The following is a 21,252-nucleotide window of genomic DNA, read 5'->3' on the forward strand; positions in this document are numbered from 1 at the left end:
CACCAATTCCAAACCTCTTAACATAGCCCAGCATTCTCAGACTTTGTGTTTAAAAGTTGAACTGAAGGTTTTCTCAAGAGTTAATTTAAAATCACTCAGCTTCTATAAATATGTGCTCCTTTTGTGGTAGAGTTGTGCATACTGGCTTTAGTGATACCCACATACTTCCATTAACCTGCTAGTCTTGAAGCCTTGTGACTTCAAATCTAGTGGCTTCAAATTCTGGAGTATCAGTCAGCAAGATGTTATGGCTTGCCACTCAGAATTGTTAATGATGGTTAGGAGTATGAATTTTATATCAGCCAGAAAAAAAACATAGTTGGCATAAACATTTCAGACAAATCATGAACTGTTTAAGACAAACATTTGCTAGTTTTTTATGTATGGAATGTTCAGTGCACATGTTCTGACTCGCATGTTTTGAATTCATATTCCCAAAGTAGTCCCGAGGATCATTACGCCACTACTCACATGCTCAGGGTTCTGACAGATTTTTGTGACAGGACAGCTATTACCCATGTTGTCAAGATCAGAAGAGGACTTGAAGACTACAGAGTGGGCAGTGACAGCACTGCCTGGGCAACAGAGCTCTGGTTTTATTGACATGTACATTGTTGGGAAAAAAAGATACCTTCAGCTGTTGCAGGTTTTCACTTCCACATTTGACAACCATCAGTAAATGACACAATAGTTTCAAGATTAGCCAGGAAGTAGTTTGCCACCTGAGCAGACTCACTCTGACACTAATGAGCAGGCAAAGTGTTGCTGCATCAAAAGGCCAGACACTACTTTCAGAGTTACCAATAAATTAAATGCAATGAATTTGATGGTGAGTGGCTGGAGAGGTGCTGAATTTTTTCAGCCACAACTGCAGTGGACTGTGCAAGAGGTAGGCAGCTGTGCAGCCTCCGAACTGCACACCTCAACAGCTGTCCATCCATCCCCCAAACGTGAAAGAACCAAAGCATTCAGACCTCATGTAAGAAAGAGTTGAAGCAGCTCAGCATTTGGGGGACAGCAATCACAAGTCACTACCAGTAGTCCTGGTTTCATTTCCAGACATAGTCCCTTTCTCTAGTGAAGGTACATCCACATGCATTTCGGTCTGTTTCCCAATTATTTTGGGTGGTGTGACTGGAAGTTACATTTAGTATATATAGCAACTCCTGTGCTGAAGAAGACCAGAAGGAAGGACAGAACACACAGCTGATGGAAGAGCTCTGGTCACTCAGCAGCTGCACAGCCAGTGTTCTCAGTGCATGAACACAGACAAGTTGAGAGCTGCCTCGGCCCAGGGCACCAATGCAAAACAGCACAGGGCAAGTTTTGAGGCTCCTGTGCAAGGACTGGAATGCTCCAAATACTTCTCCAACAGCCAGGAACAGAATAATTTCATTTTCCTTCCCAGACAAGAAAATGCCCCCAGATGACCCTGCAGAGCTTGTGCTGATGACCATAAGCCAGTCTCTGCTGTAACTTACTGTCAGCTTGGCATGATCCATCAGCAGCTTGGTTGCTGGGGATAAAGGCAGAGGGATAGAGATGCTTCCCATTTGCTTTAACAGCATGAATAACAGCTCCACATACACTTTTATTTGAAAACCTTCTGTTTTCTAGCCTGTTTAGGAAGTGCACAGATGAAAGGCTTCTTGCCAAGTGAACTTTCTAGATCACACGCAGAGCAAAATGGGTCAAAGCATTAATTTAAATAGGCCAGTGTGCTCTTTTACAAAATATTAGGCTTAATCTCTGCTTAACATCTCAGCCACCACGCAGTCTGCTACAGCAGCAGTGCACATGTCATTGCTAGAGGAGATATCTGAACTCTCCAGCCTGACTCCCATTTCCTGTATTTCATGGAAGCAGTTCAGCTTTGGCAGAAGCACATCTTCTGCCTTCTCACCACCTCTGGCCCCACAAGCACAACGTGGCTCTGCAGCCTTATGCTTCCCTTGTGGCCATGACAGAGGAATAGCTGTTAGTATCACCTCTAATACACAACTTCCACAGACTTTCCATTCTAGCATACCACCTCCTGAATTCCTCCTTGTTTTGCCTACTTTTCCATGAGCACATTGTAGGCTGCTTTGCAGAACAGATAGAAATATTAACTGCATCTCTGGAATTTGAGAGGACTTCTTGGAAGTCTGCATGCACCTATGCCACTGAGATCTCAGGAGATGGCTCCATGAATGTATCCTTCTGCAGCAGATGTGGGCCAGCAGATCTCTACCACACTTCCAAATAAGGGCTTATTTACACACTGTCATGTGTCCTTGCTAACTTTAAGCTCCCAGGATCTCTTCCCATGATCACTTTTCCAGATTCTTCCCTTCTGACTGCCTTCCTCACAAAACTATCTGAGCTCTCTGGAGTTGTCTGAAATTGTATTACCAGCTGTGGAAGAACACTAGTACCTTGGGAATTAAAAACAACTGAAATAGTTCTATTTTGAATGCTGGAAAACAATGTACTTTCAGAAACAGGGTCTCAGATATTCTCTTTGTTTATACAGATAATTGAAATTACTCTCAGTGCCGAGGGATATGCTTATTTCCATGTTTTTCTCTTCCTACTTCAAAGTAATTTATATTCAATCCTATTAGATACAGAGATGCTCTGTGACCCTTCTGTCACTTCCCTTTCAGAAGATTTCAAACAAACTACTGAACAACTTGCTGCTCCCTCTTGAAATTTATCTCCCCAACTAGACTCCCTTCAACATATGGGTTTTCAGCTTTGAGAACATGTTAAGGACTATTCTTTCATTAAGCTGTATGATGCTTGAATTTAAAACCAACTGAACAGATTTTCCTTCTGAGCAGTTATATTTGTGCTTATACCTCCAACATCAGCACTCTGCTTTGGTTTGGTCTTACAACCAAGGGATCCCTTAAATTCAGATGCTACATTAGCTGAACCTTTTTGTAAATCCAATCTCATTCCTGAACCACTGCCTATTTCATTTGTAAGTGCAGATGGATGGCACTACAGTCTCCCAGGAGACTCTCAAGGAAGTACAGAGGCAAATGGAGCACAAAAACATAAACAAGTAGGCCAGAAACAGCAGAGCTAAAAAAATACTTACACTTGTACAGCAGAGAGTCTCCATGCAGCAAAAAAGAAAGAAAAAAGAATATGAATGGGGAAGACAAAGCAATAGCAGTTCTCAGGAAAGGAGGCAAAACCAGGAATCACCAAAATAAAGCAAACTAAAGCCAAAACACTTGGAAGTCTCAGCAGGAAAGGTGACATGCAAGAATGAGGTAAAAATCCCCTGTACTTGGAAGTGCTATACAAATTTGCATTTCCAGAGGATAACCAGAGAAATATGTGCTCACTTGTTTGATCTACACTGGGACAAATTAAGGTTTTCTGACATTTGTTTCCAATATAAGGCACTCATCAATGGTGCCAACCTGCTACCTACTGTCCCAATATACTGTGTTTTTCCATTTTGCTGTCACTAGTAGCGAGAAAAAAAAAACATAATTCTCCTACTTCCTAGTGTGAAGGAAGAAGCTGAATTAAAAGTTGCCAGTTTGCTGTGGTGTGCAAGCAAGGAAAATAAAACAAAGCTTCTCTTGAAGGTATGAAAAAGGATGGAAGTCTGTTCTCCTGAGGTTCAAATAAAACTAAACAATAGCAACAGTATTTCTCCTTCCCATAAGGAGGTTTAGAGGCACAGACTTTCAAGCACTTTTGGCACATGAGAAAGATGCTGTTTCATGACTAAAGCACAACCTTTTCTCTTCCCTTCAAAAATTATAAGCAAAAAAAGGAAGCAGCACAGCCATCACAGGAAATGAAGCAATCCCAAATGCCGTATCCCATCTCTTCTATGGCTCAAGACCAACCATGCTCCTCCCGAATTTAGGGTTAGAAACAAACAATTATTAGAAGTCTGCTTTTGTTTTCAAGTTGAATAGGAACTGCTATTACAACACTGCAGGTGTTAGCAGAATGTGGCAGAAGTAGTCATGGCCTGGATTAAGCATCTTGTCAAGAAAGTGCTGCGTGTTCTTGCACCCAGATCCTCTCCTTTATTTTCATGCTGTCCTCAGGGTCAGTTGTTTGTTTGTTGGGGTTTTGCCTCAGGGTTTTAGGGTTTTTTTTGTCTTTATTTTATTTTACCCTCAGAAACATTGGCTATATGCAAGAGCTCTCAGCTAGCAGTGATTCTGGCAAACCACCTCATTACTCTCATTTCTGTATGCTATCCATGCACACATACACTCTGACTCAATTTCACTGTCAGAATCTACATTCTTGCTCCTATTGCCCATCTTCTACACTACCAATCACTACAACTGCTCCGAGATTGCTGGGAAGACTGCAGAACCAATTGACAAACACCTCAAAAACTGATACAATCTTTAACAAGTGCTCCTGCACACTTTGAAAAATAAACCTGAAACACTGATTCTCTTTCAGACAGCATTCGTGGCAGTAGTCCAGCATTTTCTGGGTATTTAATGCAGAGGCAGGAAAGTTATTTGTATTATATATGCAGCTGGAAATGTGTTTAGTGTAAAGTAACCCAAATAAATGGAAGCAATCCCAGGATTTGAGAGAGTTTACAGTCTATGGTCCTGATCCAACAAGGGCTTATGGAAACTCCTACCTTCCATGCTTCAGTGATCTCCCAACCACTGAGGCACTTAAAAGGTGTTAAACACCTTGTGTGTGGGGAGTAAGGAGGGAGAGAGAGGCCCACGGGCAGGCAACAGGTTAGACAAGGAAGCACCATTAAGTAAAGCAAAGACCAAGGGACTTGCCTGAAGTCAGCAAGGAATCTGGCTGCTCTACAGGGAACCTAATGCCAGTGTCCAGACCCCTGAAGTGCTAGAGACCAGGAGGCCTCTCAACCTTTCCCCTTCTTGTTTGGTCTCAGCATAATTGCAACATGAAGTGGTCTGCCTCACAGTGTACATGGACCATCCCCTAAGATGAAATACCAACCAAAAATCCCTAGAAAATTAAACCCAAACAAAATCAGAAACTGCATCGGGGAATTCTAACAATGTGCCAGTGAGGTTTGAGATGTCATAAAAATATTTCAAAGGAATTTTACAGAACATATTTATCCAGTGCTATGCCATTTTAGCTGTATGCCTTTTGTGGGGTATGCCTTTTTAAGAAAGAGGTGTAAGAAAACAAGGCATTTTATCACAAGTCCTGTTGTTTTCTTTTGCTGTAAGGAATTCTGACCTGTAAAGCTGCCATGACACCAGTTCATTCAATCAATGTTTCCCACTCTTCTTTTAGTCGCCTAACTACCTCTGACAGTGTCATACATGTGTTTTCTCATTAAAAAAAAAAAAAAAAAAAAAAAAAAAAAAAAAAAAAAAAAAAAAAAATTTCTTAACAAAGCAGAGCAGCAAATTGACCAGTTCTGGGTTTTGCACATGACATCTTTGGACTGGCAGGTATCTCACCATCTGTATAGAAAAACTTAGGAACCAGGAAGCTGCTATTGCTTACTTCAACTACAAAATATTTTATGACGTGATTTCCAGGGTGAAACCCCCCATGTGGCTTCCAAAAACCAGTGATGCACTTCCCACTAGCAGTGACAGTAACCTGAGCCACTGTCCTTAGAATCTGCCCCTTGAGTGCCATCGTCCTTGATAAGTTAAATGCAATGCTGAAATCTGTGACACCTAATGGACTATTTTTCAGTAGACAGGAGAGTAAAGCCCCTCACAATCCTGAATGTAGGAGCTATGCTTTTTCACATCAGCATATCAGTCCTTACCTTCATATTTCAGAGTTCTGTACTCTATATGGAAATATGATAGATAGATAGATAGATAGATAGATAGATAGATAGATAGATAGAGTAAATAGTGTAAATAAATACAACATACAAATAATCTATATATAAGTTTCAGGAGTATGTTTGTTTCCTTCCCTCCCTGAAGAGCTGAATTTCTAGAGAAGGAGCTATGGGTTCAGTATTAATTCAATTAGTCTCATATAAACCACCCTGACCTTTTGAATTACTTTGTACAGAAATATTTTCTGAAAGAAAAGGAGTAGCACTGCAGTAAGATAAGCTCAGTAGATTTGCCCTTGAGCTTGTAATATTTCACTAGCCAAGAAACCTTTGCTTTTCTGCTTGCTGAGATGTGGCACATGTACTCTGATGTTTCATCAAATATTTCAGTATTTTCTTTTAATTAATAATTCTGCACTTGCATATTTTAAGGCATATAAAAATTCCTGTTAATAAACATTCCTGCATAAAAACAACCACAGCTTTCACTATGAAGAGAGAAAAATCAGACACACAAATTAAACTGAGTGGTTCCTAAAACTACTAAACCAAATGTTTAATTCCATATTCTGAATTAGTATCCTGCAAGGAATTCATGCCTGCAACTACCACCTGCAAAAGAAAAAGCAATTCTCCACAGCATCACTTTTGCTTTCTATTTGCTCATAAAGAGGTTAACATCTTCTACAGTACCTGGGTTTCAAGATGATCCAAGAGGATGGTTTTAACTACGTTACTTTTACTTTTATAGTCATTTTAGTCAAAAACTAAGTGCAGAGGAGAGAGCTTCTGCCGGTCAGCTAGCACAAACTATATCTTCAAGTCACCACAACCTGCTTCCTTGTAATTGTTTATTACCTCCAGCTGGAAAAAGCTGACCCAAAAATTACTTTGTTCATGACCCAATCTTCCATGCAGTAAGAATAAAAAGCTCTTAAAGTTGGAAAACACACAGGGGTGGACAGCTATTCAAGATAGCCTTAGTCAGTTCTTTAAGAGCTACCATATGTATCGGGTGCCCTGGGCAAGAGCATCATTGAAGCAGCTCAGAGGCAATGCACTCCTGAATGGGTGTTCAAGCAGGAAAAACAGGGCTTAGGGCAACTCAGTCTACCAAAGAGTGCTCCTGCCCATGGCAGGAGCTTGGAACTAGTGAATCTTTAAAGGTCTCTACCCACCTAAACCATTTGATGATTTTATGAAAAGAACTGCTTTATCTATCCCAGCACTGAGAACCAGCACTCTCCAGAACCAGAACTCCCCTTCCATCCAACAACCTGAAGTGAACAGCTACCAAAAGGATAAGCAGTCATCCAGACAAAAAACAACCAGACATCTTTCCACTGTTTCAGACCCTGCATTCTGTGTGGGCAGATGCTGCATTCCTTACAGAGGGGAAAAGCTACAAGGACTAGCATTATCACAGTGAGTTTACCCTATAGGAGCAAGTGGACTCTATGCTCAGAATTATGATGGGAAGGTTTACTCCTGAAAACACAGGCACACTTGAGCTGTTTTTATTTTCTCACAGAAAATATTGCTTCAGACTTCTCTCCAGTATGCACAATAAATCTTTATACCCCTCAGACACTTCAAAATATACTTTATGAACTAAAACATTAAAAAAACCTCTCAGCTTTCTGAATTTTAAGTCCTGCCTATACTTTATCAAGTTATCTTCCTATTGAAAACAGGAAAATATCTTGACAGGCAACTAGTAAATATTCTAGGACCCTTTATGAGAAACGGAACTACTCGAGAAGAGCATTTGAGTTTCTTCTATAAAATAAACTGATAGAAAATGTCAATCATTATTAACCCAAGAGAGAACGGCATAACTCAAAAGCTGACCTATGCAGTGATGACACTGAAGTATGACACCTGATTTAAATAATGCTGCTTGGTCAGACAGTCATGGGGCATCACATGAGCCTAGGAGGGACGCAAACACAATGAAAGGATTGGAAGATGCCTACCCTGCAAAGCAGGGCTGCTTACCACAAGCATGGAATTAAGTGCTGATTGTATAGACACAAACTTCCCAGGAGTACCTAAATAGCATGGTATTGGAAATGACTTCTAGACAAACTGTAGCAGATAAAATGAGGTTCTGATCAGCTTTGAATGAAACCAACCTGATTTTTCTATCACTTTGTTATTCTCTTGGTTTTTTTTTCTTTTAGATTTCTTTAATATCTGTATACTTGAAGATTCTTTCACTTGTTTAGGTGCTTTTGATTTCAGATTAGTATTCCAGTCCTGCCACTACTGACCTCAAAAATTCACACTAACTTGATCTAACATGAGATACAATCTCACTGCAGAGATACATGCACCACTTTGTAATGAGGCTTTAGCTGACCTGAATAACATCCAAAGAAAGTATGTTTTCCTCTTAGTTCTCCTCTAGTGTAACAGAAAGATGTTTTGAGAGGAAGCCTGATACATTTATGAATAAGGCTGTATGATGCAGTTGTCAATGATAGCAGCGACAAGACTTAATGACTTGGAAGCTGTCTTCTGACCCTTTGGCAGTATGTATGCTTGATTTCATTTATTTATTTATTTTGAAGTTCCAATTCTGGTAACCCAGCTCATCCTAACCTACTTTTCCTTGACAAAATATAGCAAAACCTAATGGTACTCTGTAACTGCATGCCCTAACACAGACTTTACCTCCCCTCTTCCTGTGAGGAACTATTCTTTATCCCTGCAATATGAAGTATCAGTGCTGCAGAGCAAAATGTGGCAAGCCTCATGTTCTTCTGGGTGAAGCAAGAACTGTGAAGCACTCTTAGTGAGACAGACTCATGCTTGTGCTATTTTCAGTAGGCTCTCCAGATTTCAGAGTAAACAAGATTTCCCCAGACAACACAGATTAAGTACCTCTTGCCAAGTTGTTCATCTGAAATGCTGGAAGAATCAAAAAAGCAGCAGAAAGGACCACACAACCCATACAGAAAACTGCTCAGCCATTTGAGAAGGTCAACTTGCCAGATGCCAATTGAATTGTGACATATCATGGCTGCAAAGAGATGTGTGCTACAGAAACAGCATTATCACAGGTTATTCTCGTGCTGCTTGCTGTTGTGCCTCTGCCAAAGGCTCTAGAGTAGAGATTTTGGCAAGAACTACTCCAAAGAAGCTCCTGCTGATCAACCAGGGAAATAACAAGAACATTCTTATAAGCAGAGGCTGTGGGAAGATGATTCTGTATCTGTTTGTGCTGAACACTAACTCCATGGTTCTGCTGGCAAAAGGGATGACATGGGTGCCCCCTGACCCAACCTGTGCAAAAGAGCTTTGCCCTCATAACCTGTTAACTCTACGTGCAGCAGGTAGGTGAATTCTGGGGTGATTCAGCTGCTGGCTGAGTGGGCAAGCAAATGCAGGTAGGGACAGTCACCTCTGCACAAAGTGGTGGCTGGGTGTCCATCAGCAGGCTGTGACAGCCTACGACAGCTAGCGCTGCTGGTGCCTGCTGAGATGCCTGTGCTGGCAGCCTGGGCATTCAAGTTCTTGCCTGCAGAGTGGCAAATGGTTGGATTGAGCAGTTGGGGCTGGCACTACCCACAGACTGCACAGCTACACACTCAAGACCTTTCTGTCCACCACAGAAAAAACTTCTTAGTAGTAACTCCCTCTTAAAATCCCTGCAGGGAAGTTCAGCTCTCAAGACCGGTGTTTCAGTGAGTGGTTTGTTACTGAACTCTCCTCTCCATGTGGCTTTTTCATGACATGTGAAGTAAACCAATGGAAACTCAGCATCAGTAAGACAATTACTGCCACAAAGGATGGAAGTACTTTCTTGTTCCCAGCTGGGAACAAGTTAATTTTCTTCTTGGCATCTGGTACAGTGCTGTGTTTTGGATTTAGCATGAGAACAGTGTTGATAACATGATGATGCTTTTCAATGTTGCTGAGCAGTGCTTACACTAAATCAAGGACTTTTCAGCTTCTCATGCAGCCCTGCCAGCAAGGAGAGTGGGCGTGCACAAGAAGTTGTGAGGGGGCACAGCCAGGAGAGCTGATCCCAGCTGACCAAAGGGACATTCCAGACCATATGGCATCATGCTCAGCTTATAAAGCTAGGGGTAATTGGCCAGGGGGTGGTGCTGCTCCTCAGGGTCTGGCTGGGCATCAGTCAGCAGCTGCTGAACAACTGCATTGTGTATCACTTGTTTTGCAAATTTTTCCATTGTTATTACTATATCCCCTTCCTTTTCTGCTCCACTAAACTGTTTTTCTTCTCAAACCATGAGTTTTTTACTTTTTTTCTGATCCTCTCATGCATCCCACTGTGGGGGAGGTGAGTGTGATGTTCAGCTGCCTGCCAGATGAAATCACAACTACACGCCCTCCTCTCCATCCCCAGCACAAATCTGGGTCTGCTAAGGCACCAGTATTACAGGAAGACAAGTGCCTGGAACAGGTGTCACCACCCAAACAGAATACCCAGCAGCTGCATTCCACAGTTCTTCCTATAACCTAGGCAGAAAGCAATCTCCAAATTTATACTACTTTGTTTTTCTTAAACATGAATCCAGTGCTGTTAAGCAGTTCATCACATTCTTCATTTACTTCATATTGTGCCAATAATGAATGCTAGATTATGAGAAACAGCTTTGAACTCTAAGAAATCTCAGCTGGGTTAAGAAAAAAACCAAACCTGTCTATAAATTACGCATCACTTCCTTCCATTTAGAGACCCAAGAAAAGACATTGAAAGCCAGGTTTCTTTTGGTTTCAGCTGGGAACATGTAACCCCTCATAAGCCTGTACTCTGTACTCTATACATGTATCAAGTATTGAATAAACATGGGTAAGGGCAGTGAGGATGCTGCAAAATTATATACAGAGGAAATCAGGAAAAGCTAGGTAATAAATATTCACTATTAAAATTAATGTATTCATAATTCTAATGAGGATAACACAAATTGCAAATAAACAAAACATTCTGAAAACTGATCACACTGATTCCCTTTGTATGGCACTTCTCAACCACAGAACTGCATGTGCAGGGAAAGGCTTAAGGAGGACTCTGGCACTGTGCTTTGCTCCTCCTGATGATATTTCCATAAACTGTCCTAGTTTGGGGTGAGTCAGAAATATGACTGGACTCCCACTGAAGTAGATTTGCTCACATGCCTGTGAGTCTTTTCAGAAGCCAAGAACACTCTCACATATCATAATGCCAGTTTCTAGCTTCCCACAGAGTGCTGTATTTACTGCACATCAAAGGCCCATTTCTGCTAATGCATACAAGAGAGAAACTCAAGTGTCACAATCAATTTAATCCAGCATTCATCCAGGCTGCTGCCTTTGCCCTCATCCCTGTCTGCTTGTTTCTGCCACTCAGGATTTGTTTTGTAGACTCAACCAGGGGACTAGATGGTCTGTAAACTAACCTGGGAAAGAAATCCTCTGTGAAAAGCTGAACTGCCAGTTGAATCAATTCCCACACCCAGTTTGTTGTGAGGCTGTGGGCAGGAAAGTGCAAACTGTGTACGGGGGAAAGTGGAAATGCTCATTTCAGCAAAAAGAAGACTTTTGCTGGATTAAGTCAGTCACAGAGCTGGAGCTTTATTTATAGTGCAGGAGAAGATATAGAGTCCAACAGGAAACAGGTTTATTTGCAATAGGTGTTCAGTCTTTCATCCAAAAAGCTGAGTCTATGCTTGAGACAATTCTGTTGCAGGTAAATAGAGAGCAGCAAGAATCAGATCTGGTAGTAAATCAGAGCATACCAGAGAAGCTGTGCTTTGGTTTTCCTTCCTACAGCATCAGTGCACATGTTCCTGAGTATGCACCATGATCTCCTCCTTCTGACAGTAAAAGCAACTGAAGAGGTTTCTGTTGTTTCAATTCAAACTTGCTGCTGATGGGAAGTGGAGCAGGGGTTGGGGGTGGGTCAGGGGAGAAAAGCTTACAGGTGATGCTTTATGAGTTTGGGGTCTTTTTGTTGTTTTTTTTTGTGGGTTTTTTTTGGGTTTTTTTTTGTTTGTTTTTTTTTGTTGTTGTTGTTGATTTGTTTGTTTTCAATAATTTTATTCTTGGTGAGTGCCATTTTTTCCTTTTCTCTGAAAACACTGAGGTCCTTACACTCATTGTCATTCAGAATACACAAGGCCATAAGTTTTCATATGAATAGAGGACTCATCTGCTAAATCTTTGACAATGGCTAGCCAGGAAAAACATACGCCACCAACCTACAAGTGTTTTGCTATTTCTGCAAATTTTCTTCTCTACTCTACAGGTGAAATCTATTGCACAATAAAGAACTTTAATATATTGAGATTTTTTTTTCTCAAAAAAGAGCTAATGAGATTTTTTTTAAAACTTTCCGCCATTGAAATCACAGAACAATTTCGGTGGTTAAAATTAGAAATATATGAAAAATGGCTAGCACTCAATATTCATCACAGGCAGTCCTTTACTATTACCTTTAGCCAATAGCATTTTTTCAAACACAATTTACCATCCAAGTGTTTCAATCTTACACTGAAATGCTTTAAAGAAGAGCTATAAGCAAACTTCTGTATTGCAACCTACAGTTGCTTTACATGTTTTGAACAATTTCCTACCATACCTCTTCATAAAATAAATAACCTATACTTTGCTCTAAAAACAATACTTATCCTGGCTATACACTTATTACTACCTATAGTAATAAAGTTATATTGCTGAGATATTTTTAAAAGATGGGTACGTGGATTATTAGTAAAAGAAAAGCTGTTTCTCTCAAAACGTCTTCAGATAGTGTCTCGAGTCTATTGAGCTCTATTTAGTACTCCAGAAGCCAAAATAACATTCAAATAGGTAAAAAAAACCTTAAGAAAATAGCTGTTAAACACAATCTAACAAAGATGCTCCACTATCTTTTGGTGGGGAATGAGCATTATTTAGTATTTCTTCTGCAAAGTACTAATGCACATGACATAGAAGCATTATGCAAATTAAAATCAGATAGCACCTACTTACATGATCACACATACCAAGACACATAATATTCAGTCTCAGTAAAAAAAGGGAGCATTATTTAAAGACAGTTTTAAAATGCATGCATGAGTTGAATATGTGTCACACTCATCATATACACACAGGAAAATTTAGACAAACCATACTATTTTATGAACTTAATTCATGACTGAGTCTAAGCTCTGAAAAGCAGGCCATGGGTTTTCCTTTCATCTGAGAAGAGCAAGTAATTTTCTGCATAAAGATTTTTTTTCCCATCTTAGTTGCATGCAACTTTTATGTAATGACTCATTCCCATCAATGCAGCTCTAATCAAACGTAGACAACTAAGACAGCTGTAGATTAGAGAAGCATCAATTTACTGTAGTGCAGCTCAGGGAGATCAGAAACTCTTGGATGTGTAATGTTCCAGCAATCTCATCCTACGCTGGACCACTCAATTGCTCCCAGTGTTCTTCACAACTCATTTAACAGACTGGCAAATACTGGCATGTCTGACAAGTCTTTCATATTATGGGCTCTCAGGCCACTGTTAAAGGCTGGATGAGAAACTTACCCTAAGCTGAAGCCAATAAGTGTTAACTGCAGAGTTTGGTATTTAGGAAGTCCTAATTCCCACAACAGAAAATATTAGAAATGACATGTAAGAGCCTATTTTTCAGTGATGCATTTCATGAGCCCATTTGTGATATTTCGTTCTGTCTTGTCTGTGTTGTTTATACATATCTAAATTTCTTTGTCAGGAAAATCCTCCCAGCCACAGCCACCCTGCACTCTGCTAGACAATAGGTGGGCAGGCTATGAAATACTGCCTGTCTGTTCCCTCTGTCAACAGCAACAGAGGTTTCAGATCCCTTTGCTGCCAGTCCAAGTGTTCCAAACTTTTCTGTATTCGGCTTTCAATCCATACATAAAAACAAATAGCTCATAAACGCTTTATTATCAGTACATCCATCTCACTCCCAGTCACTCATATAGCTTCAGTGATATACAATCTACCTACAACCACAGTCAAATGTGAATCCAGATCCAGTTTTTCCCCACATTATTGAAATCTAGCTCCAAGTGAAGCTGGTAAATAACAACATGAGCCTGTATGGTTTACCCCAGCCAAAATACTGACCATAAATAGGCTTGATGAAGAAAACAAGAACAAAGAATTGATGGAGATAATGAGGGTTTGCAAAACAAATCCTGTTTTGCAAATGGGAAACAGCTTCTCCCAGATGGTGGTCCAAGCTCAGTGCCTCTCCTTCATGACCAAAATCTCTTCTTCCCAACACATCTTGACAGCCAGCTGGAGCAAGGCTGGGCTTAGAATAGGCGTCTTTTCTCTGGCATCCCAGCAATCAGCCTCATCCTATTTTCCAAATACTTTTGGCTATAGGAGGTTAGGCTCCCAAACAAGCACAATACCAAGCTGCAATTCAAGGTTTCAGGTTTAAGCTTTGCCTAACACACAGCCAGGTGCATCTAATCAAAAGGCTGAGATCTGCTTAAGGATTTCCAATGACAAAGCAAGGCAGAGTCCTGGACTAATGCCACTTTGGAAGCAATATCTAAATCTCTATTTTGCATTTAAGATTAAAATTAATCAAAATAAATTAGGTTCCCAATTATAGCTCATAAAACCATATGCTTCTCTTTCTAATAAAATCTCTCAGCAACATATCTGTGTCCTGCACTGACCAGGTCATAGAGCATTGGCTGATGCCCCTTTCAGAGGGTTCCTTATTTCCACAAAAATACCTGTGTGACACTTAAAAGCTGCCACAAATAAGGTTATGTTTATCAAGAGAATATCCGAACTCTGTGGATTTTCCCATAGCTAAAGTGAATCACTCGGAAAGAGCTCTCTTTGAAGTTACTAACTCCACACAGAAGATGCATTCTTAAAGTACTTTTAGTTGCAAGAAACCCAGTGTGAACACTAGCTCAGTAAAAATCCCTGTATCGCTCAGGCTTTTGGAGCTGTGTCATTGTGTCAATGCTAAATTCCAACAAAGCCAAGTGCTAAGTCCTGCATGTGGGTTGGGGCAATCCTAAGCACAAACACAGGCTGGGCGGAGATTGGATTGAGAGCAGCCCTGAGGAGAAAGACTTGGGGGTGTTTGTGGATGGGAAGCTCGACAAGATCTGACAACATGCATTCACATCCCAGAAAGCCAATTGTATCCTGGGCTGTAACAAAATCAAAGTGGGCAGCAGAGTGAGGGAGGGGATTCAGCCCCTCTACTCTTCTTGTGAGAACCACCTGGAGTGCTGTGTTCCAGCTCTGAGGCCCCCAGTTTAAGGACATAGACCTGCTGGAATGAGTCCAGATGAGGCCATGAGGATGATCAGAGTGCTGGAGCACCTCTCCTATGAAGACAGGCTGAAGGAGCTGGGGTTGCTCAGCCTAGAGAAGGCTCCAGGGAGACTTTTACAACAGTACCTAAAGGAGACCTACAAAAGGCAGGATTTTTTGCAAGGGCATGTAGTGATAGAAAAAAGGAGAAAAGGCTTCAACTGAAAGAGGGTGGATTTTGATGAGAATATTAGGAAGAAATTCTTTACTATGACGGTGATGAGGCACTGGAACAGGTTGCCCAGAGAAGTTATGGATGCCCTGTTCCTGAAAGTGTCCAAGGCCAAAATTGCATTGTGCTCTGAGAAACCAGGTCTAATAAAAGATGTTCCTGTCCACAGAACATGATCTTTCATGTCCCTTCTGGCCCAAACTATTCTATAAATTCATCTATTTATCTGTATATTTTTTACAACAGCAAGCAACATCATTGGCAGTCAGGATGCAAAAAGCAGCTCCCAAATATGGATTACAGATTTTAATAAATGGATCTTTTAGCACTGACTAAGATTACTGTCTCATGTTTATTTGATGCTCATTCTCTTCAGAAATTAGATATTGATGAGAATCTGGGTCACAAAGGTATTTGAATCTCTGTGCAAGATGAAGGTGAATGAAGAGAATGAAGACATATAAACACTTCTGAAGATAAGTACAGTTAGCATCTAATGCATTTTTTAGAGAATGTAAGCAGCATCACATTTCCATTATTTTAATATGAAAGATAACAGCGGAGTGATATGATGCTTTCGTATAACCACAGTGATATGAGATGAAGACAGGAGCTATTTTTTACATTTCCAGTGTTACTATCCTTAACGGGATGCAAGAATAAATTTAAAGGCAGAGTGTGGGATGCCAAAACAAGCCTTTAGTTTAGTTTTCTATATATGAAGCCAACATGCAAAAACAACTTACAGGTACAGTGTTCAGATGCCACACATTTTACTGGGATGTCTCTCCCATAGCAGCTAGGGCACAAAATGATTACTGAATGTTGGCCACAGAAAGCTTCTGGAACATGATAGTACCAATGATGAACTAGATGATGTAATCAACACCACAAACCTCACAGGGATTTGTGATGCTCAGACAAATATTGTCTCAAACCAGCACTCAGTGAAACAGGAGATTTGGAAGGGAGAGAGAACCTATTTTAAGCTGGTATTTGTAATGAAGGCGTGCTTTTGTTTTACAGACAAATGAGACCAACAGATAGCTGCTGGAGATAGATAGCAGCAGCCCTGCTGCTCCTTCTCCTGTGCTTTCTGACTCTGCAGTACGTTTATTCAGGGACCTGAATCAACAAACCTTCTACAAAAAGCTGTTATCAGTTTCTCTGCTATCTTAGCTTCTGGTGAAAGCTCATGGCCAAGGAATCAGGTAGGAAGGTAGAGCAGAAAGCTCACCCCTTGCAGGAGTGACCACCTATTTGACTGACTAATTTTTAATAGTGAAGCACTTCCTGAAGTTCCTGTCCACAGTAAAGTTCCCCAACAGACTGAGCTGGGTGGAGGGGAATTTGAGATTGAGAACAGTTATATTTGCAATCATGTGGGTTCACATCTTGTAAGGATGATGATATGGCACAGGGCCACCTTTATACTAAAGTCACACATAAATCAACTTCTGATCATGGTCAGTAACTTTCAGGCAGAAATATTTTTTGTCACAGGTGAAAGAAACCTAAGTAGAAGAAAGACAAAGGCAGAAAGCAGCATGTTGTCAAAGGATAGCATAGTCCAAGTAATTACCTCTGTGAAACTGTGCCCCATGAAAGAGGTGTTTACTGTATTAGCAGTGTATGCAAGGGAAAGGCCCTTGAACAGGCACAAGGAAACAAGTGAAGAAAAGGGAAAAGCTTTTCTTCTGCTGAACAACAAGATGCAGTTCAGACAAAATCTTCCAAGCTAACATTTACTCCTTCTAGAAGCCAATTCCTAACTTCAGTTTCCTGATACCACAAATTTGCTACATGATACTCTGAAAAGCATCTTCCCTAGTTACCTGTGTGCTTCACCACACAAGCTGTGGAATGTGTCTTACCATACAAGTGTCCAGATCCTCCAAACGTTCTATCTCTGTCAACTCCTCAACCGTGATCATAGAACGTTTAGTGGGCTTTTCTTCAGCTAACTCAATCTCCAACGATTCTTGCTGTGGCAGTGGTTTGCCACGTCTGGTCAAATGGTCAGCCTGGAGATAAAGACAGGAACACACCAGTCAAACTTAAAAAAGACAAAGAGAACCCAACCAGAAAGTTTATAGGATTTCAGTGATCAAAAATCCTGGAAGAACAAGTACAAAAGGAAAGCTCAGTTATGTTGGTTAGTCCTCACACTGGATTTGTCTTATAAAGAAAATAAAACTGTGGAAAGAAAGCTTTTTTTTTTGAACCCTTTTTTAATTAACAAAGACACGTACAATACCAGCCAATATAATTTTCATAATTATTCAATGGCCAAAATGTTATCATCTGCTATTCACAAAAAACCCCACTATTTTAAATACCTCAGTTCTGTTTCACTGAAGAAAGAGATAGGGAAAAGCTGTAGCAACAGTAAAGTCTGTTTTTAGACCTGCATAGCAAGAACTGCTACTAGGACCACACAGAATGTTATAGAAACCACCCTGGGTTGTATTTGGAATGGAGTGAGCTCATGATGTCATGAAAATGATGAAATATTTTCTAGTTCTTTTGATAACTAAAGAGAATATTAAACAAACATCTGCTAAAAGCAAATATTTGAAGATCAGCTGTCCCAAATCAGTTGGTCACAGAAGTCTTCAAAGAGGCAGCTAGGGAGAACTGTAGTCCCCTGCTTCACATCAGCACAACGTGATACAACCAGTGGATTGGTGTTTTGTTAACCATCAGAAAGGTCAACAGATGACCTGAGTCAATTACAGCTCATTTAGTCTGGTGTCTACTTAGGAAAAGCAACTGGAGAGCTGCTATGAATTTATCTTCAAGCACACTAAAATAGCTGCAATAATAATTAATGCTAATCGTCATCTCATTAGGCAAACTGAGGTCTTGTCAAACAAGGTTTATTTTTCAAAGTTGCCTCAAACACTACTATGCCAATGCAACAAACACAGATATTTGTGGGTGGTTGAATTAGTAGAACATGACACTCCAATTTAAGGAGCTGGCTGAGAACTGCATCACTTTGTATGAAGAAGTAGCTGCCAGCTCTCAGATTGCAGCTGTCAGTTGAAGATTAACAGTGTCAAATTAGACAGGAGTTACTCTAGCAGCATTTTTGAGATCAGTACTCCTCAAGGTTTTCATCAGTTCTATACCATCTCAAAGAACCTAGAGCTAACAGAACACAACAGAGTTAAATGATGAAAGGGACATGTAGGCCAAAATGGATCAGAAAGCAAATCAACCCAACCCAAAATATACAGTCATTCCTTAGAAACCAAGAGCACTGGTAATTAGCCAATTTCACAATCGTGAAAAACAACAAGTAGCCAGAAGCCTTTAGTGGGAGGAAGGTCTAGCAAACCTTGTTCTAAAAATGAGCTGCCACTGAAACTTTGACAAAAGGAAGGAATTCTTATATTCTTGGCTATATAAATACAAGGGATAAGGAATATCAGGAGAAAATTTCATTCCTGTGGACTATGTTGGTTAAAACACTTAAATAGTCTGTATGGTTCTGGAAACCACAGTTTTAAAAGTGACTTGTTAAACAGCTGGAAAAATTGCTGAGGATTTTCAGTGAAGTGACTCAAAAACTGGAGAAAATGATGTACTGTGCAGGAACCAGGGCATGCCCAGGTTGTGCAATACCACTAGACAGACACTGCCCAGTCACCACTCATTCCAGCTGAGCCTCCTCCAGGACAAACTGGAGCTCATTCATGTGGTCTCTCCCACAGCAGGCTGCTGCTGCTGCATAGCTCCAGATACCAGAGGTTGTACCTTTACACAATGCTGCTCTGTATTGCAAAGATGCACACTCAAGTAACTCAGTCTTCCATTAAAAAAAAGTGGGGGGGGCACGCAGAAAGAGTGATTTGTTTTATGTGTATGAGAACTTTCACAGAGAGGAAATAAAGACAAATATATATAGTTCCCTTATTTTGGGGAGAAAAGCATCTAAGAAAAAATCAAGCCTGCAAGTTGAAGCCAGTGAAATTTCAATTAGAACTGAAGAGCAATTTTAATCAGAACGACCACCCACTAAGTTCTTTAAAAAAAGAGTACTGGATTGTCCTTACAAAGCCTTGTTGCATTAGAAGCAAAAAAGATTTTCTGTGGATACACAGTTTTTTATTTCTTCTCCTCTCGAAGAGGCAAGTACCTCTGTAATAGATATTTGTGCCTCCCAGAAGCTCAGGACCTTCAAGTATGAATGCTTCCCCTCCTACCTTCCAACTCATTTCTCTTCAAATTTGATACCTCCATTTCTGAGGTAACCTCAAAATGTACTCATTCAGGGAACAAGGTCTCAGCAGTACCTGAAGAGTTCTAAAGAATTAAATCTTACCTCTCATTTCAAGAGCAACCAAGCCTTATACTCTCACCTTGATAAATACGAGAAGTGCTCTTAACTAACAACTCAATACTGCATTCTGATGGCATTTTTACTTCTAGATCTGACAACAGCTCAAAAGATAATAGGACAAGTATATAACACATCTCTTCCAAGGCTGCATCTTTCTTACAGCAAAGAGGCAAGAGCCCCAAAATTATATTTCAAAAGATGTCAGGATGTCAACGAAAATAAGACCAATTTCAAAATAGAGCTGTCAAAGGAGAAACTGAAGAAGTTATGAATATAAATGGCATTGTTGAGATCTGACATATTAGATATCCACCAAGAAAAAACTCACCAGTTTGTGGTGGCAATGGGAAAGTGCATCCAGGATTTCATCTACAACTCGGTCAGACAGGAAAGAAGCCACTGTCAGCTTTACTTCACTGTGTGAGGATTAAAAATGAGAGAACTTCTTAATTCACTCAGGAGATTTTAGTCTTTATTACACATTCAACAGTGTGACGATTATCCACTGTGCTGTCATTTTATTTGAAGTAAAACATTAGAGGGTGTCAGGATACATGACTCCAGGTTTCAGAAATAAACTCATGAATCACACAATAAACACAGGAGCCTCTGTACCATATTTAACCTGCTTCTAACAGTTTTCCATGAGATGAAATGAAAACATCTGGGTAAGAGTTGAATAAAAATAAGTGAAACTCAGAGAGGAATACTCCACCACTAAAATCAGACATCCCAATCATGCATCCCAGATGAATGGGATTAGGACAGTGATGCCTATAGAACACTACTCCACTGAACAACTACAATCCATTCATTTCCTCAGTTATTTTTGTGTTGATCAGCCAGTAAGGACAAGTGTACAATGCTGCTCCATCAGCCAATTCCATCACAACTTTGCTTTCTCTTTTGCTCTAGGTAACCACTTTCTGTCTCAAGAGCTTCACGTCAGCCATTTTTCCACTGCACAGACATATGTGGAACACCACCACACCTGGACGCTGAGCTTAGATTGCCCTAGTAACTCCCCCTCAAGGAAATATGTACCTTGAATTGCTTCCTTGGGGTCCCATCTTTGGTGACAGCACCAAATGCTCTGGCAGTGGAGGGCAGCTGATGTGGAGCCAACAAACACGACTGCCTGAGCTGCAGCCCAAAGCTCCACCTCTGCTGCCTCTGCTTTAAACACCAACTCTTTCACTTGGCATTTGCCAGCAAGTGACATGATTTTTGTTTACGGTTTTTATATGTGGACTGAGCTGTATTGGATTAACAAAGCTATTTCTGTCTGAGGCTAGCATTACTGCTGCAGAGAGCCTGGTGAAAAAGGTAAGCCATTCACTGGAAATGCAATGAAATTCATAGGGAGGTAGAATGGTGGCCAAGCCACAGTGGGAAGAGAATGGAAGTGAAGGAATCTCCCTCAACTAGGAAAATTAATTTCAAATAATATAAGGCAAGAAAGATCACAATGTGGCACCCTCACTTCACTGACAGTTCCAGCTTCTACAAGTAGAAGAGGCAGTATTATTGCCCTGGGGCCAAGATTTATTTGATAGGACTGAAGTGAAGAAAACTTACTCCCTGAACCACTTTAAACACTCTGAAGATATAGCTAAAGTCTTCAACAC

At 40.5% G+C, this 21,252-nt stretch overlaps 1 protein-coding gene across 5 annotated transcripts in view; it reads right to left on the reverse strand.

Annotated features, from left to right (window-relative positions):
- The window catches only part of CARMIL1 (capping protein regulator and myosin 1 linker 1), a 190,001-nt gene that overhangs the window by 23,925 nt on the left and 144,824 nt on the right, over positions 1-21,252 (reverse strand). For 3 of the 5 annotated variants that reach the window (XM_064431730.1, XM_064431736.1, XM_064431734.1), the window contains 3 exons: positions 19,953-20,040; positions 17,151-17,300; positions 3,089-3,106 (listed from right to left, as the gene is read on the reverse strand). In XM_064431730.1, coding sequence (XP_064287800.1) covers positions 3,089-3,106; positions 17,151-17,300; positions 19,953-20,040 — 256 coding nt within the window. The remainder of the gene's footprint in view (positions 1-3,088; positions 3,107-17,150; positions 17,301-19,952; positions 20,041-21,252) is intronic. The other 2 variants (XM_064431731.1, XM_064431742.1) reach the window with 1 other exon arrangement.

The sequence above is a fragment of the Passer domesticus genome, chromosome 1 (genome assembly GCF_036417665.1).
Source record: "Passer domesticus isolate bPasDom1 chromosome 1, bPasDom1.hap1, whole genome shotgun sequence".
Classification (NCBI taxonomy): domain Eukaryota; kingdom Metazoa; phylum Chordata; class Aves; order Passeriformes; family Passeridae; genus Passer; species Passer domesticus.